General features: G+C 36.1%; 1 protein-coding gene across 1 annotated transcript in view; it reads right to left on the bottom strand.

The window, feature by feature from the left end:
• Nucleotides 1-892: 892 nt before the first annotated feature.
• The window catches only part of LOC122814959, a 196302-nt gene continuing 179084 nt past the window's right edge, over nt 893-18110 (bottom strand). Inside the window, exons 9-10 of the mRNA XM_044087216.1 lie at nt 4169-4336; nt 893-965 (exon numbers count right to left, since the gene is read on the bottom strand). Coding sequence (XP_043943151.1) covers nt 893-965; nt 4169-4336 — 241 coding nt within the window. The remainder of the gene's footprint in view (nt 966-4168; nt 4337-18110) is intronic.

Genomic DNA, 18110 nt, shown 5'->3' with positions numbered 1-18110 from the left:
TGAAAAATGGAGCAACTTAGCAATCTGGAGAGGATCTTGAAGTAAGGCCACTGCTTCTCAGGATTGAGAGAAGTTAAAGTTGTTTGGGTACCTAGTGAGGAAGCCCTTGGGAGTTGCATTGATATATCCACTCAGAAAAGCCCAGAAGGAGACTCCAAGACAGATCCAGGACAGAATGGAGGGACTGTATGTTTCAGATTACAAGGGAAGACCATGACATTCCCCAAAAGGAGCTAGAGACTCTTGCTGAGGATAGGGAAGTCTGGTCGGCCCTCATCAGTTTGTTATTACCTAGAATATCACTGGGAAAAGGTTTTAGAAAATGGATGGATAGATGCAAGGATGAATGGATAAATAAAAATAACTTCTGAAGGTTTAGATGAGATTTGTAGATAGTTACTTGATGTATTGTATGAGGTTATTTTCTTTTATGTTTGTCAGATTGATATGTTTGTTTTTGGTATATGTTGGATTTGTAATAATTTCAAAACAATTAATAAAAAGATTTTAAAAATAAATAAATAAATAAATAACTTCTGAAAGAAAAATAATAAGATTTCTTTAGTACAAGTCACTTTACAGACAGATTTCATCTACCATGATAAAGGGACCAAAACAGCAGGCAAGAAGAACTGAAAACCACAGATGCGTTTTATAGCAGGAAGCCCTATGTCATTATCTGTGAAGGCACAGCACATTTTCTAGTCCTTGTAGGGACTAAATTACTACTGAGGAAAAATCTGGAAGGAACTACAGTGACTCTCCTTGAAATCAGTGCTAACAACAGCACAAGGCATGGCAATCCATATCTTAACAATTCCCTTATTTGTAGAATGGCCTTCCCTTGTCACTAAAAAAAAACTTGCCTTACCTTTAAGGGAGATCTTGGTCACTACTTGTGCACACGAAACCTAATATCTTTCCATTTCCAGCAAGTCCTAATCTTCTTTTTAAAACCTGCAAACCTATGATTAAATAAATCAACAAAGTTTAATATAGAATTTCACTCACTTATCAAACTAGAAATGTTTTAATTTATTTAAAAACAATTATCATAAGTGCTGCTACTTCATTCTTTGTTTTTTTTTCTTTTTTATTAAATGCAGTTACTTTTAAAAAGTGCAATGACTTTTTATACAGCAGTACCCAGAGCCCATGCCATCTATGCAAACAGTTTTTTAATATGTCTCTGCTGTTCCTACACCATCCTGTAAGGGATTTACGGTTGCATACATTTCTCCACAGAATATCATGCAAACATTGCTGCATCTCCTCCCTTCCCAAGCCAGTTCTCTGGTAACAAGCACATTAATCAGTCCTGAATGGCCAGTGTCACAGACAGACACCCTGCCCCTGCCAAATTATATCTGCTTCCTTGGTATTTGTACAAAGGTAAAAGTGTCAGCTTTATCACACATATTATTCCTGAAATTAGGCATGTACATGTCACATTAGTGCAACAAGAATAACTTGTTAAGTAGTGTTTGGTAGTGAATCTAGATCACTGATGAAGTATGCCACATCTATTTTATGGTGTATACTAAGGGACTGTGGAAGTACTTTGCACTGAAGCAACATCTGGCATGTCAAAGGATAGCCTATAAGTTGGTGCCTTAAAATGGTATATATATATATATATATATATATATATATATATATATATATATATATATATATATATATATAGATACACATACATACATACGTGTGTGTGTGTGTGTGTGTGTGTATAGAAAGCAGAGACTGAGAGAGACAGAGATAAATATATTGTCATTCAAAAGTTTAATGATAATTTTTTTGTCGCCAAAGTAAAAAATGGAAGGATTGAGTTGCCAGCAATGAAGTCATCAACAGATGGAACACCACCCAGGAAAAACAATGCTCACTTCTGTCTTAGAATAACCTTGGAGAAGGTAAGATCACTGTATCTGAGGGAATCTTCTCCCTCATCAGAAAGTTTGCTGACATTATTTCTACTAAGGGCTAAGACAGAATCCAGTCTCAAATATGTACCTGAGTGTTTGAGCAAGTAACGTATGCAATGTTTGCTTCAACATTTAGAATGACAAAATACTACTTTTCTCAGAAATAAATATTGTACTGATTTCATATAATATGTATTATATATATAACATATCTATTACTGAGTTTGTCAGACAGAAAATAAGTCAAATGTATGCATTTGCTGTGAACTAAACTGCAAAAAAAGAGCAGCCAAACAATAAGCCCTACTGGTTGTTCCTAGAAATACAGGAGCACATCTGTGAACATCACTAAACCTTCCAGCACATTTATCTAAAAAAGCATATTTCATGACTCTCAACCACAAACTGCATTTAATTAGTGATGTGGGTTATAAAGACCTGCACAACTATTTATTTGTTTTACCTATTTGTTAACCAGGTAAGCCCACTGGACGCTGCTCTCTCTTTTCAGGGATGCCAGAGGAGCACTGCCTGGTTAAGTGACCTGCTCATAGTCACACAGTAGTCAAATGAAAGTGGAAAGTATCAAATCCCGTAGCATGCACATATGACAACATTAATGTTTTTCACTGCATAAAAGTCTATATGGAAAGGAAGCAAGTAAAATTCAGTGTCAGAAAATGTAAAGTATATATGATTTCTACAACTCAGTATACATTATATTCTGCCATGTATTGCATTTCCCTTTGTTAGAGTCCGTTTCATCACGATTTTTTATCAAGTCTCAATGGACATGGGTAACCTGTAAATGGTTCATCTCCCAGGCCCATGCTTACACTTATCAAGGGTAATAGAACTTGTCAGAGATTTGGGATGCATGGCTAGGCTTAAAAAGGCCCTTGTGGTCATTAGCCTAGTAAACACCTATGAACCTATGACACAATAAGTTGACATCCTGCTGAGCAGTCTTGTTTAATGTTAAGAGCTAAGATAAGATGACCATGCACTGAATTTTTATTTTTGTTGCAGACTATGTGTAGTATATTTTATTTTATCTTGCTGTCTGAATTAGGGTTTGTTGCTAAGTTTGCTGTAACTATGATGGGGAAAAAGAGTATTCAGTTTCACATGAAACCAGCTGTTCCCTTTAGTTGTAGTAGTGAGACTTAAAGTTATCAGAGGTTGGCAGGGTACAGGGAATTTTATCCTTGTAAAAAGATGTACAGCATTTTTGATAACCTTCCAATGTTTTTATTTATTTACTTACTTAACTGATGTGGTAGGCCATTCATTCTGTATGAGCGTTGATGGCCTAGTTTCCATAAATGTGTTCCTCAGTAAATTAGAATTAGCAGAGGTATGGTGGATCTACTTATGTTAGCATGTTATCTGACTATTTTGTAAGAATGGACTGTCCTCTATGAAAATCTGTTTTGCAGATGTTACCCTACTCACACTGCAGAAGTAGCATAGAAAATGGAAAAGGATCCTTGAGTAAGAAGTCAATTATGTGGCCAAAAAAAAGTCATACAAAGGGTCATTTTCAAAAACTACCCCCTTTTTAACTTGTGGTACTGAAATCACCAGGAAAGAAAAATGTTCACTGCCACTTTTGTTTTTAGTTCATTTCAGCTTTAGCCAAAGCAGCTTTAAAGAGTTGGTCAGATATTTTACAATACACTACTGAAAAAAAAGTACGGAAACTACGATGGAAAATCAGAGCATATCTGACAGAGCAAGCAGTGGAAGATCTAGAAATTTATAAGTTTATATGCTGAGTTTAGTTCTGCAAGATGTACTATTTTATCACTGGAGCAAGTACATTTCCAACTGACTGTTAAATCAATGATGACTTCACTGTGAGGGCCAAGTTATGTGGACAGTATGCTGCAGAATGCCATACTGATGACATCATCAGTCTTACTTCCATCCGCTGAGTCGAATGCTTTAGGCTGTTATATAAAAAAGACAGCAATGAGGCACATATGCTCTAGGAGCTTCATCAGAGCATCAGCAGGTGAAACATGTCTGCTGTTCATGAATCCCTTTCTCCTCAGTGATGTTAAAATGGAGTTCAGCTGCAAACTATTTTTAGCTGTTGTAATGTTCTAGTATCTTTTATATGGAAAGTGTTTTCATGGGCAATTGTAATGTCCATAACTTTTGGAGTTGAGCTTATAAAGAACCTGGCTTAGAGTATAGCAAATTGCATGTTCATATAATAGTGGAACATGGCCACCTACCTTTTGGAAAAGTGGATTAATTTGTTTTTACAGTGAGATAAGAAGCTGGTTGATTGCTCCACACCAAAATGAAGTGGCTCAGCTGATGGCAGTATGGCATGTCCTGCTAGCGAGGTTGGCTCTTTCATGATGGGATTGCAAAGGTAGCCATTATGTGCATGAGCAATTCTGCAGTACAGAAACAATATCAAATGTTATGAAAAAAATCAAATCCAAAAACACTATAACAGACTTTCAAGCATATATTAGAGGACACCATTAAAAGTAACACATGAATTGCCTATATTTAGCTTGCGACAAACTTGCATCATTTAAGACAACTAAAATCAATAAAATAAGGAGTGTTACATCATTATTTGTGCAACATGAAAATAATAAAGTATAGTAAAGGAACTGCACTCTGCATTAAAATGCTGCTTTGCCAACAGTACTTCTAGTCTGGTATATATTCATTTGTGTGGATGGTGTTGCACTCTAATTTTAAAAGCACATCACTAATTGTCAGGCATTTCAATATGACTAATTATTTTTTTTCTCAAAATTTTTAATACATTTGAATGAATCCCATAGTATTTATATATAGCATCTTAAATAACTATGTACACTATTTACATTAACCTGACACTATAACAGATCTTAATGTATACCATTACTTTACAAGAGTGTCTGATCAGTTATTGCATAGTATCAATCAATGATAAGACTTTTCCCCAAGGGTTGTTGATAAATGGCTTTGGATAAATTCTTAGTTCTTTAATTTTAATCTCCAATAATGCTGTGATCTTCAGTAGGCTATAGAAGTCTTCCAACGTTGATATTGTGTTTGTATTCCATCTTCTTGTTATACACTTCCTTGAAATTGCAACTATAGTCCATACTAGATACATGTTTAAACTATTCAAATAAGGACCTTCATTCACATTTAATAATACAAGAGCTTTAGTTAAATAAAATGATTCATTAAATAAAGTGTGTAGAACATTATTAATACCATTCCAAAATGGCTTAATTTTAACACAATCAAAGAAAATGTGGTTACAATCTGCATTGTGTACTTGCTCACATCTCCAACATATTCCTTTTATGGAAGAACTAATTTGACTGATTCTGTCTGGGGTTAAGAATGCTCTGTGCAAGCATTTCCAATTAAAATCTTTCCAGTATTGTGTAAAGGATGTATATTTTATCGAGAATAAGATATTTGTTTTAATATCTTCAGTTAACTGTATTGAGTGCCCTTTTGTTATATATTTGCAATATAAGGTTTTGGGTGTTGTTTTACAGTTTATCAATATTTTGTAAAATTTTGAAATATTGTTTCCCATGCCAAAGTCATTATATATGATTTCATATATGTATTTCATAAATTTAGGTATTTCTTTAAATGAAGAATTGTTAATTATTCTACTTAAATCCTGTGAATATGACAGAATACGCTCTAAAGTTAGCCAGCCCTGTTGTGGAATTTTATATGTTGTTTTTATTTCTTGCATATCTAAAACTTTTAGTTCTTTGATACATTGGAGCCAACAAACAAATCCTTTCTGTTCCCAGGAATTAATAATTTCTCTATATGTTTTATGTGAAAGTTCTTTGTGACTATAAATGGTGTTAAAAGATCAAACCAGATTTTTAAATCTATATTTACATTAATAATTTTCCTAAATGAGTCAATGTAATAATTAATCATACAAGTTGTAGTGTGTTTAGTTATGTTATATTGCATACTAATACATAATATGTGCCATGGCAAATTGATTTTATCTGTTATATGAAATATTTTTGTAAATCAAATTCATTTATTGATATTACAGTTAGTAATTCTTTTTAATTTGCAGAGTAATTTGGACTTATCCAATCTGAGATTATTTTAGATATTGATGCTTTTATACGTGTTTTTATATCAGGAAAGTTTAATCCTCCCTGTTTCCATGGTCTGATATGATGTATTAAAGCTATTCTGTTTCTTTTGGGAAACCATAAAAATGTTATTAGGCATGAATTTATTTATTTAAGTATATTCCTTTCTGGTAACAGTTGTATTGCCAAGGTTATATATAGGATCTTGGGCGGTAAAACCATTTTTATTAACTGTAGTATATCTTCAAATGTTAATATTATTTTGTTCCATTTTTCCACAGAGATTATAAATGTATTTATGATATTATTGTAGTTTTTTGAGACTAATTCATTATTATCTCTGCATAACTCAATTTCTAGATATTTTAAGGTAGATTCTTATTGATCCCCCTTAGTCTGCAGTTCTTTTTTTTTTTTTATTTAAAAATAAAAATTTTTATTTTGATTTATTGAAATGGAGTCCTGAAGTCATGTGAAATTTGTCAATTAATATATCTAATTCTTCTCATATTTCTTTTGTATTAGATAATGTTAGTAATATGTCATCAGCAAATAGCATTATTTTAGAATTGTATTGTTCATAAACATCTATTCCTTTGATTTTTATATTGTTATGAATTGAATCTGCCAATATTTCAATAGCCAGAGCAAATAGAGTCGGTGACATGGGGCATGCTTGTTTAGTGCCCTTTGTCATATCTATAGCGTCAGAGGTAAAAGGACCTAACTTGACATACGCTAAATTATTTGTATATATATATATATATATATATATATATATATATATATATATATATATATATATATATATTATTTAGGAGATGAACAAAGGAAGTAGGAAATTCAAATAGCATTAGGATTTTGAATAAATAGTCCCAATTTAGGGAATCGGGTCTATATCAGTTCAATGAAACAGCTCATCATTGAATACAACAACCTCGAATGTCTAACCACGAAATCTAAAAACATCGAAAGCTCAGAACAGCAAATTTTTTCCCTGGGAAAAAATTCACTGTTCTGAGAAACACACAAGATAAGCAGACCAAAAAAACAGCAACCCACACACATATACTTAAAATCCTACATCTAACCCTACACTAAACTGTACATACAGTACTATCTATTCACTATCCTTAACCCAAACCCTAACCCTAAGGTCCGTCACTATCGCACACTCACCTCACCTGCACCCTAACCCTAACTCACATACCCCGCCCTAATCCTAACGTCCATAGAATTGCACACTTACCTGAATCCAACCCATAACTTTTCACCACAGTGCTGAAAATAGCAAAGTGACAGAAATGGACAACCAAATTCTTTTCCTAGGAAAAAATTTGGGTATCTGTAGCTTTGCTATTTTCAGCGTTCACTGTTTTCAGGTTGATATTAGACCGTTCGAAGTATTAACACTTCGATGATCTAATACAGACCTAGGGAATCAAAGGCTTTCTCTATATCTAAGCCAATTATGCGTGTTACTTTACTTTCTTTATTAACATAATCTATAAGAGAAATTATCCTTTTAATATTGTCATGTGTTTGTCTATGATATATAAATCCAGTTTGATCATTATTTATTGTTTTGGATAGTGGTATTTTCATTCTGTAAGTTAATATTGTCATAAATATCTTATAGTCATTATTTAATAATGAGATAGGTCTATATTAGGTGCAGAGGTTTGGGGATTTGTTTTCCTTTTGGATTGGTGTGATTAAGGAATATCTCCAAGAGGGTGGTATTAAACCTTGTGACTGAATTTCTAATAGAGTTTTATGGAAGAGGGATAGTATCTTTGAAGCAAAAAGTTTATATATTTCCATAATTATGCCATCAAAACTAGGAGCTTTATTATTTTTACCCTCTTTTATTGTATCTGTAATTTCTTTGTAGGATATGGGTGCTTGCAGATCTAGTTTTAATTTTTCTGGTATTTTTTTATATTAGAACATTTTTCATCTAGATTTAATTGATCAATGTGTATATTTTCTTTTTGGAAATGTTCCATATAGTGATTTCTATAGGCATCAAGAATGTTACCTATATCCGAGACATTTTCCCCTTTCTTTTCATGGAAGATACTTTTAATGTTATTAGCTTTTGATTGTATTTTGATTCTTGTGGATAAATTATGTAGATATTTGGGAGAAGTGGCCAAGGTATTAATTTTAAATTTTTCTAAATCTGAACTAGTTTTATGTGTTAGTATTTTTCTGTATTTGTTGTTTTTAATACTTTTACTTTCTTTTTCATCTCCAAATGATTTTGATTTGTTCAGCTTTTACTGACAAAAGTTTGGATTGTAGATCTAATTATTCAGAATCCCATTCTCTGATTTTTTTTACATCAATTTAGGGTTTTACCATATATGTAAGCTTTTAATGAATCCCATATCATTATTTTATTTATCTCTGTGGTGTAATTAATATCTAAGAAGAACTGTAATTCAGATAATAACCAGGGTTTGAACTCTTTAATTTTAGTTATATATGCTGGAATTCTGGAGTTAAAGATTAATGGCTTGTACCCATTTTGAAGTTTTAGTATCAATGAATTGTGGTCTGAAAAGGGGCAGGGAGTAATTGAGAAATTAATGATTTTAGAGTGCAAGTCGTGGGCAGCAAATATTTTATCTAATCTAGTTTGGGTACCAAATCTGTGATCTTGTTGAGAAAACAACAAAGATTTGTCTTCTTTAAATTTGAAAGTATCTACAAGATGAAATGATTCTACCCACTTGCTTAAAGCTTCTGAGACAGCAGATGTATGCAGCGGTCTTTTATTTGTAGTTTCAGAAATATCAAATATACAGTTAAAATCTCCTCCTAATATTAAGTTGTCTTTATAATTATTAGAAATTAAATCCAAGTGTTTTTAACAGTTCCTGTTCCAATGACTGGAAACCAGTATAGATTGGCTAGGGTCCATATTCTATTATATTTAACTATTACTAATGCCATAAGATCCTATTTATCTTCATACTTATAAATGATTTCTGGGTTAATTACATTTGTTTTCCATAAAATTGTTAGCCCTTTTGTCTTTGCCTTATAAGTGGATTGGACCAATATCATATATTCCTTAGGATTCCATTTGTAATTGTCATTTGTTTTGAAATGAGTTTCATGAAGGAAGACAATTTGTGCTTTGTTCAGTTTTAAATATTTCAGTAGATTTGATCTCTTGCTAGGATTGTTTAAGCCATTGGTATTTAAAGATAATAAAGTTAAATCCATCTTAGGTTATTTATATTGTATTTGTTGTTTTATTGTGACTATTAAACATTTTCCACTGATAACTATAAAGTATATGTTTGAGCTTTTAAGGGAATTTATCAGTTTTGTTTACCAATAAAGTAATATTCTGGTCAGGCATACAAAAATTGTTTTTGTGAAATAAATTTAAATTAATAAATGTTGACAAAACTAAGATCCACACTAGCCATGCAATGAAAATCATTCCTAATCTGATGGATAAATCTAAATACATCAGATTATCACTCATACCTTGACAATCCAGAACATATGAGCTCCATAAATTGAATTATCATTTGGAGAATATTTGTAATAGGAATAAGCAATATTTATATTATTTTGAATAGATATAGTACTATTGTAGATTAGACAGAATTCTAACACAATATAAATGTCTATTTATTGTATAAGCAATTAATATTTATATGAAAGATAGATGACAAGCAATTCAATCATAATAAAGTAGGATGTATCATATATAAAACCTCAATAAAAGATTATAGCACACAGTTATTTAACATATTCACCCTTACTGATGAAGTCTTTCAAAATGTATTACTTAATATAAATAGATGGTAATAATATTTATAGCTAATGTTTATAATACAATGTATTTTACTGGATATATCAGAAGTTATATTTCATTGTTTGCCAGCATTTAAATAATCACTTTGTTTGTTGTTAACTTACTTAAAGCATCAAGTTTGTTTTATGTGAACATTGACGAAAGTTAGTGCATTTTAATTATCAGTGCATCCCTCTTCCCCCATTTTCTTACACATAAGGATTTTCATATCTGTCATTTCTTATTATAAAATGAGTGAAATTATAGGTTAAAAACAACAAATTCACTTATTGTGATTAATGATTACAAGTTCCCTTTCCATATTCATAAATTGCCATTTTATGGCATATACTGAACGTTTTTAGATTTAAATGGCAACATTCTATTTTGTATAATTAGCAAAGGTTAAACTGCATGATTATTGTCAATTTAATACTATTTGTTCAGAATGTGATTGTTATATTCTGTGATATTCCTAGTTCAGGCTTCTATTGTTTCCCTTGAACAACTTTGTCAGTTTGATGTCATGTATAAAACATCTGTTACCTTGGTAACAGCTTAAGTAATATTTTTATTTATTTTTTATTTTACATTTGTTGACCGGGATAGTCCGACTGGATGCATGTCCATTTTCAGTGGAGGCCCGGGGAGAAAAGCTCCAAGGGTAAGCAGATACAGCATTACATAATACCAGCATGACATATTACAAACAGACTATTTACAGTGATTACATAAGTAAGCAAGTTAAACAAGTTCCACAGGTTAGAGTTAATCCCAAGCGTAAGTCAGGATTAAATTAAATTACGCAGTAAGCTGGTTAACAAATTTTTACGCATTCTAGAGAGAGTTAGCCCAGGCTTGATACATTGACATAGCCAGTTAAGTGCCAAATGTTGTTTGAGTCTAGTTTTAAATTGACCTAAGGTAGAAAGTAAGGTAATATCAGCTGGAAGAGAGTTCCAGGATCTACTTACAGAGTTTGCAAAGAGAGAGTCACCGGCTGTGTTATTAATTTTGCTAGTCTGAATTAGTAGTTTGTTAGAGGATCAAAGCAGTCTAGGATTGTTATAGGGGGTGATAATATTTTTAAGTGCAGGAGTATTGTCCAGATTATAGAGGATTTTATAGGCCATAATCAGTTGGTTATACTGAATTAGGCTGGGTAGTTCAAGCCACCCAAGCTGATTTAGATTGATGCCATGATGTGTCCTAAAAGGCAGCCCAGTGGCAAACTTGGCAATGTGGTTGTAACAAATTGAGAGTTTGTTAAGGACAGTCTTGTTTAAATTCGAGAGTAGAGGGGATGGATACAGAAGGGTTGAAAAAAGGTGAGAGTGAGTTATGGCAATTTTAGCTGGAGGGGTTAGGAAGGCTTTTATTCTGTAAAGTGACCCTAGTTTTTTATTGATGGTTTTGATAGTTTGGTTAACATGTAGGTTGAATTTTAGATTATTATCTATGATGACACCTAATAGTTTTGTAGAGGGTTCAGGGGAGATTATTGTGCCATCATTTGAATTTATGGTAAAAGTGAAAGCGGTAGAACTACGTGGTGGTGAAAATAACAGCATTTTAGTTTTTTGGGGATTTAGAATCAGACGACGTTCAGAAAGCCAGTTTTCTATTGTATTAAAGGTGGTCTGGGTAGCTGACCATAACTCTATTGGAGATGTGGCTGAGCAAATCAGAGTAGAGTCATCAGCATATTGGATACAGCTGACTTTAGGGATGTCAGTATAAAGGTCGTTAATGAAGATGGAGAACAGCAAGGGCCCTAGTATAGAGCCTTGTGGTACTCCAAGGGTGTTAGGTAGAAGATTAGAGAGTTTGTTCTGCCAGAGGACAGCCTGCTGCCAATAATTCAGGTAGGATTGAAACCATTGAAGGGCTCTAGTATCTAGACAGAATGTTTGCAGGGTGTGGATTAAAAGTTGGTGATCAACCATATTGAATGCCTTGGAAATATCCAAGAAGACGGCTAAGGATATATAATTATTGTTGCGATTATGGTTTATGGTGTTGGTAAAGGCTAGGAGGGCTGAAGTAGTGCTGTGATGAGGACGGAAGCCATGCTGAATGTCTGCCATAAGGTGATTCTGGATTAGCGGTGCATGAGTTGTCTATGAATACATTTTTCCATAATCTTTGCAAGTGGAGAGAGTATAGCTATTGGCCTATAATTGAAGAATTCAGTAGAGCTGCCTCCTTTGTGAAGTGGGATTACATAGGATATTTTCCAGATGGTGGAAATTTAAGCTTCTACTACGGTTCGATTGATTAGTATTGAGACGGGGTAAGCAATAGCATCAACTAATTTTTGTAGGTACTCAGCAGGGAGTTGATCAGCAGAAAGTGTAGTGGGTTTTGATTTTTTGATCAAGGTACTGATAAGTGAAGTGGCGACTGGTTGGAAGTGAACATGAGTAGCTTTCTAGGGGTGGTACTTTCAGGACCAGGGGAGCTAGGAGGTAGTTGGCTAGCAAGGGCATGAATTGTCTCAGTAAAGAATCGGTTAAAGCTGTCAGAAACATCTTCATGAGTTTTATCAATAGTAGCAGCAGGGATTGGGGTTAAAGTTTGTCCAGGATGTAGTAGATTATTTAAACCTGCCCAAAACCTCTGAGGGTTATTTTTATTTACTGTCTGTAAATTACAGTAGTATTGTTTTTGTCTTGTAAAATTGATTTTAAGTTTCGTTCCTGGATTGCCTGTATTTAATGTGATCTTGTGGGTCTTTAGAAGAATGCCATAAAGCCCATGCTTTGTTTCTAAGGATAATTTTGAGTTTAGACTCTTTAGAAAGCCATGACGCAGTTTTTGCCTTTGTTCTCTTTGAACGAACAAGTGCATGTAAATCAAGGATCTCAAGGAATTTGTTGTTAAAGTATGCTACTGCTTCCTCTAAGGGGAGGTGAAGATGGGTTACTAAACCACAATTCAGGTTAAAGCAATTATATGACTTGTTATGCACATTTACTTATATGAGAAAATCATTATGCTTCCCCTTGATGTTCAATATAGTGTATGTCATTTATGACAAGTTAAAACAGTAGTGCTATTATACACAAGCCCATATTATTAAACTGCCTATTGTCAATTTAATACTATTTGTTCAGAATATGATTGTTACATTCTGTGACATTTCAAGTTCAGGCTTCTACTGTTTCTCTTAAACAACTTTGTCAGTTTGATGTCATGTATAAAACATTAGTTACATTGGCAACTGCTTAAGTATTATATGTGGTCAAGATGGGTTACAAAAAATACAATTCAAGTTAAAGCAATTACCTGACTTGTTATGCATATTTACTTATATAAGAAAATCATAATGCTTCCCCTTGATGTTCAATATACTGTATGTCATTTATGACAAGTTAAGACAGTAGTGCTATTATACAGAAGCCCATGTTATTAAATCCTGTATTTAGGTTCATAGGTTGGTACTAGGCTATCGGCTCTAGGGCCTATACAAGCCTAGCCCTATCGGTTCCCTGGCTATTTCTTCCCAGAATATTTACTTCCCTAGTTCCCTGTCTAGCAGAGTGACTGACATGATCCCCGGGGTGAATTTTCTATCTCCCATCCAATCGTCAAGGTTCCTTTTAAAGAGGGCCAAAGAGGCACTCAGCTTGACATGTATGGGCAGTCTATTCCAGAGTATGGGGAGTCTCTGGGTCAGGAACCTATCCCTCCAGCATGTTTTGTTCATTGTGATGACCAGATTTAGATCCCCGGAGTGTGTAGCTCTGAGGGATTGGGATTTCTTTAAGTGTAGCATGTCCAACAGCACTGGGTTTGACATGGCCTTGTATGTTAAGCAGAGATCACCTCTGAGTAGACGATATGCGACAGAGTATAGCTGGAGTTTTTTTTAGACGGTCAGCTTAGGGCATCTGGTTTAGGCCTGTTATTCTTTTAGTGAGGTATTTCTGTGGCCTTTCCAGTTGTTGCAGATGTCTTGTGAGGTACATACCAAATGGGGTGTTGTACTCTATAATGGGTCTAATGAGGGATGAGTACAGTGGGAAAATGACCTCCTTTTTTCTGGATGAAAAGCCCTTAGTAATGAGGTGTGCCACATAGAAGGATTTCCTGACTGTTGTGGCTATGTGGTTATCAATAGTGAGACCACTGTCCACCTGTGTACCTAAGTCCCTTATCACACTTTTGGTGTTTAGTGTACTGCCACTTATGTGGTAATTTATGGGTACATGTTTTTTCCCAAAGGGAATAACTATACATTTCTTGGCATTGAGCTTGAGCCCATGGCTCTGGCACAAAGCATCTGTTTCTGTAAAGCCCTTTTGTAGAATATCCACATCATTTAGGGATTCAATAATGGCTCCCAGTTTGCAGTCATTTGCGAACATTGTTAGCCAGAGTCCCTTATTGCTGGCCTGTACTTCAGAGAAGTAGATGCCAAACAAGAGCAGTCCCAGGACTGAACCCTGAGGTAGTCCACTTGTCACTTGTCTGGAGCTGGATTTTGAGTCGGCTACTCTTACAGAGTGGGTTCTGTCATTAAGCCAGTTGGCAACCTTATCGAATGATATAGGGATTAATGCCCAGCTTAGTAAGTTTATCTATGATTCCAGAGTGGGAGATGGGGTTGAAGGCTTTAGCGAGGTCCAGATAGGCTGTGTGGACCGCCTTACCCTCATCCACAGCTCTGGAGATTGATTCGAAGAAGTCAATCAGGTTGAGGAGACAAGATCGGCCCTGTGTGAAACCAAACTGGGTGGGGTTAAGTGTTTGAAGGTTGCCAATATCATTGTTTACAAGTTCCATGATAATGCATTCCATGGCTTTGCATATCAGGCTCATCAGACTGATGGGATAATAGTTCCCGGGATCCAAGGTGGATGCCCCCTTGTGGAGTGGGATAACTGTAGTTGTGCACCACTCATTGGGCATGAAGCCTGAGGAGTGGATATGATTAAACATGACACTTAGGTGAGGTGCCAGTTCATTTTGTAGTTCATGTAGTACACAGCCCTGGATGTTGTCTGGTCCCATGGATACTGTATTCTTAGCTTTGGAGAGTGAGTTTTTTTACCTGTGTGGCTGTTAGTACCAGAATTTGACAATATTTGGGTATTGAGATGGGCCCTTTAGGGGGTGAAAGGGGGGTGAAGGTGGCACTGAATCGATCTGCCAGGATACTGGCAATATCCTTGGGATCAATATATTTAATGCCATTCTGTTGTAGCTCAGAGAAGATCTGAGCATTGCCATTTAGATTCTTGACATAACTAAAGAATGCCTTGTGGTTGTCCTTGGAATCTTTGGCAATTTTATTTTTGTAACTAGCTTTGGAGGATTTTATGAGGGATCGCAGTTTCTTACTGAGGCTGGTAAGGGAGTTTTTTGCATCCTGGGATTTTCTTCTTTTCTGCAACAGTTTCTTCCTTCTGTTGTATAGTTTGTTTATGGCAGGGGACCACCAGATTGGGTTCCTTTTTTTGGAAGAGACCGTCTTGTTTCTGTTTGGAATGGCATGATTCATGCACGAGTGGATGTGCCCATACAGTGCCTTAGTGTAGGATTCAGCAGTCGAACTTCCAGTTCCCGTCTGCATGGGTGTCATGAAGTTTTTCACTTCTGACTTGAGTAGCATGAAGTTGGCTTTGGAGAAGTTTTTTATGGAGGTTTCCCTACTGGGGGGGTGGGGGTGGGATGTGGATGTCAAGGGTGATTAGCTTCTGGTCAGACCTGACCAACGAGGGGGTGACCACTGGTGTGGAGCATCGATCTCCCATGTTGGTAATGAACAGGTCTAGGATATTGGAGCCCCTGGTGGGACTACGGATTAGATGGTCCAGGGCATTGGAATTTATGAATTCCAAGAACCATTGGGCAAAGGTGTTGGTACCTGAGTAGTTTTCCCAATTAATGGCAGAGTAGTTGAAATCACCCAGTATTAGGGTGTTTAGTTGTATCGTAACATTATCTAGTATGTTTAGAAAGATGTAGTGAGAATCTTTGGGCATGGTGGGGGATCTGTAGCAAGTTACAATTTGGATTGCAGTCTTACCTAGTGTTAGTTGCACCTGTAGAATTTTAGATGCATTGTGTTGGACAACTAGTCTGGAGGTGTGAATATCCTTGGTGAATATGGACACTCCTCCATTTTAGTACTTCGGTCCTGGTTTGGTGTCCGAAAAGTGTGGTAAGAATTGTAGCCTGGTATTGCAGGGGTGCTCTCTGGAGCCTTGAACCAGGTCTCAGTTACTGCACAGATATCGATGTTCTCCATTTTTAGGAGTGCCTTGAGAGAGTGCATTTTGAGGGTTAGACTTCTAGCACTGAGCAGCATTACCTTCAGATCTTGCATGCTTACATCTGTTAAGGTGGTGGTTTTGTCCTTTGAGCCTTGCCTAAAAAAGGCACTATATGAGTGGCAAGAGCCTTAGCCAGTAACTGTAACAGGTACAAGCATGCAAAATCTGACGGTAATGCTACTCAATGCTAGAAGTCTAAACCTCAAAATGCACTCTCTTGAGGCACTCCTAAAAATGGAGAACATCGATATCTGTGCAGTAACTGAGACCTGGTTCAGGGCTCCAGAGAGCACCCTTGCAATACCAGGCTACAACTCTTACCACACTTTTTGGCTACCAAACCAGGATCGAAACACTAAAGGTGGAGGAGTGTCCATATTCACCAAGGATATTCACACCACCAGATTAGTTGCCCAATACAATGTGTCTGAAATTCTCCAGGTGCAACTAACACTAGGTAAGACTGCAATCCAAATTGTAACTTGCTACAGATCCCCCACCATGTCCCAAGATTCTCACTACACCTTTTTAAACATACTGGAAAATATTAATATGCAACCAAACACCCTAATACTGGGTGATTTCAACTACCCTGCCATTAACTGGGAAAACTACTCATGCACCAACACCTTTGCCCAACAGTTCTTGGAATTCATAAATTCCAATGCCCTGGATCAACTAATCCATAGTCCCACCAGGGGCTCCAATATCCTAGACCTGGTCATTACCAACATGGGAAATCAATGCTCCACACCTATGGTCACCCCCTCGTTGGTCAGGTCAGACCATAAGCTAATCACCCTTAACATCCACATCCCACCCCCCAGTAAGGAAACCTCCATAAAAAACTTCTCCAAAGCCAACTTCATGCTACTCAAGTCAGAAGTTACAAACTTCATGACACCCATGCAGATGGGAACTGAAAGTTCGACTGCTGAGTCCTACACTAAGGCACTGTACGAGCACATCCACTCATGCATGAATCGTGCCATCCGAAATAGAACCAAGATGCTCTCCTCCAAAAAAAGGAAGCCAATCTGGTGGTCCCCTGCCATAAACAAACTTTATAACAAAAGGAAAAAACTGTTGCAGAAAAGAAGAAAATCCCAGGATGCAAAAAACTCCCTTACCAGCCTCAGTAAGAAGCTGAGATCCCTCATAAAATCCTCCAAAGCTAGTTACAAAATTAAAATTGCCAAAGATTCCAAAGACAACCACAAGGCATTCTATAACTATGTCAAGAATCTAAATGGCAATGCTCAGATCTGCTCTGAGCTACAACAGAATGGCATTAAATATACTGATCCCAAGGATATTGCCAATATCCTGGCAGATCGATTCAGTGCCAACTTCACCCTCTCTCACCCCCTAAATGGCCCATCTCAATACTAGAAGATTGCCAAATTCTGGAAATAATGGCCACACAGGTAAAAAAACGCACTCTCCAAAGCTAAGAATACAGCATCCATGGGACCAGATGAGATCCTGGGCTGTGTACTACATGAACTACAAAATGAACTGGCACCTCACCTAAGTGTCATGTTTAATCATACCCTCACCTCAGGCTTCATGCCCACTGAGTGGCGCACAGCTACAGTTATCCCACTCCACAAGGGGGAATCCAACTTGGATCCCAGGAACTACCACCCCATCAGTCTGACGAGCCTGATCTGCAAGACCATGGAATGTATTATCATGGAAAATATAAACAAAGACATTGGCAACCTGAAAACACTGGACCCCACCCAGTTTGGGTTTGTGAAGGGCCAATCTTGTCTCTTGAACCTTATTGGCTTCTTTGAATCAGTCTTCAGAAACGTGGACGAGAGTAAGGCAGTCCACACAGTCTATCTGGACCTCGCCAAGGCCTTTGACACCATCCCCCACTCTGGAATCATAGATAAACTTACTAAGCTGGGCATTAATCCCTACATCACTCGATGGGTTGCCAACTGGCTTACTGATAGAACTCACACTGTAA

The sequence above is a fragment of the Protopterus annectens genome, chromosome 11.part0 (genome assembly GCF_019279795.1).
Source record: "Protopterus annectens isolate FY-2018-M chromosome 11.part0, PAN1.0, whole genome shotgun sequence".
NCBI lineage: Eukaryota > Metazoa > Chordata > Ceratodontiformes > Protopteridae > Protopterus > Protopterus annectens.
Note: the sequence above shows the minus strand (reverse complement) of the source record. Positions and strands in the feature narration are given on the sequence as shown.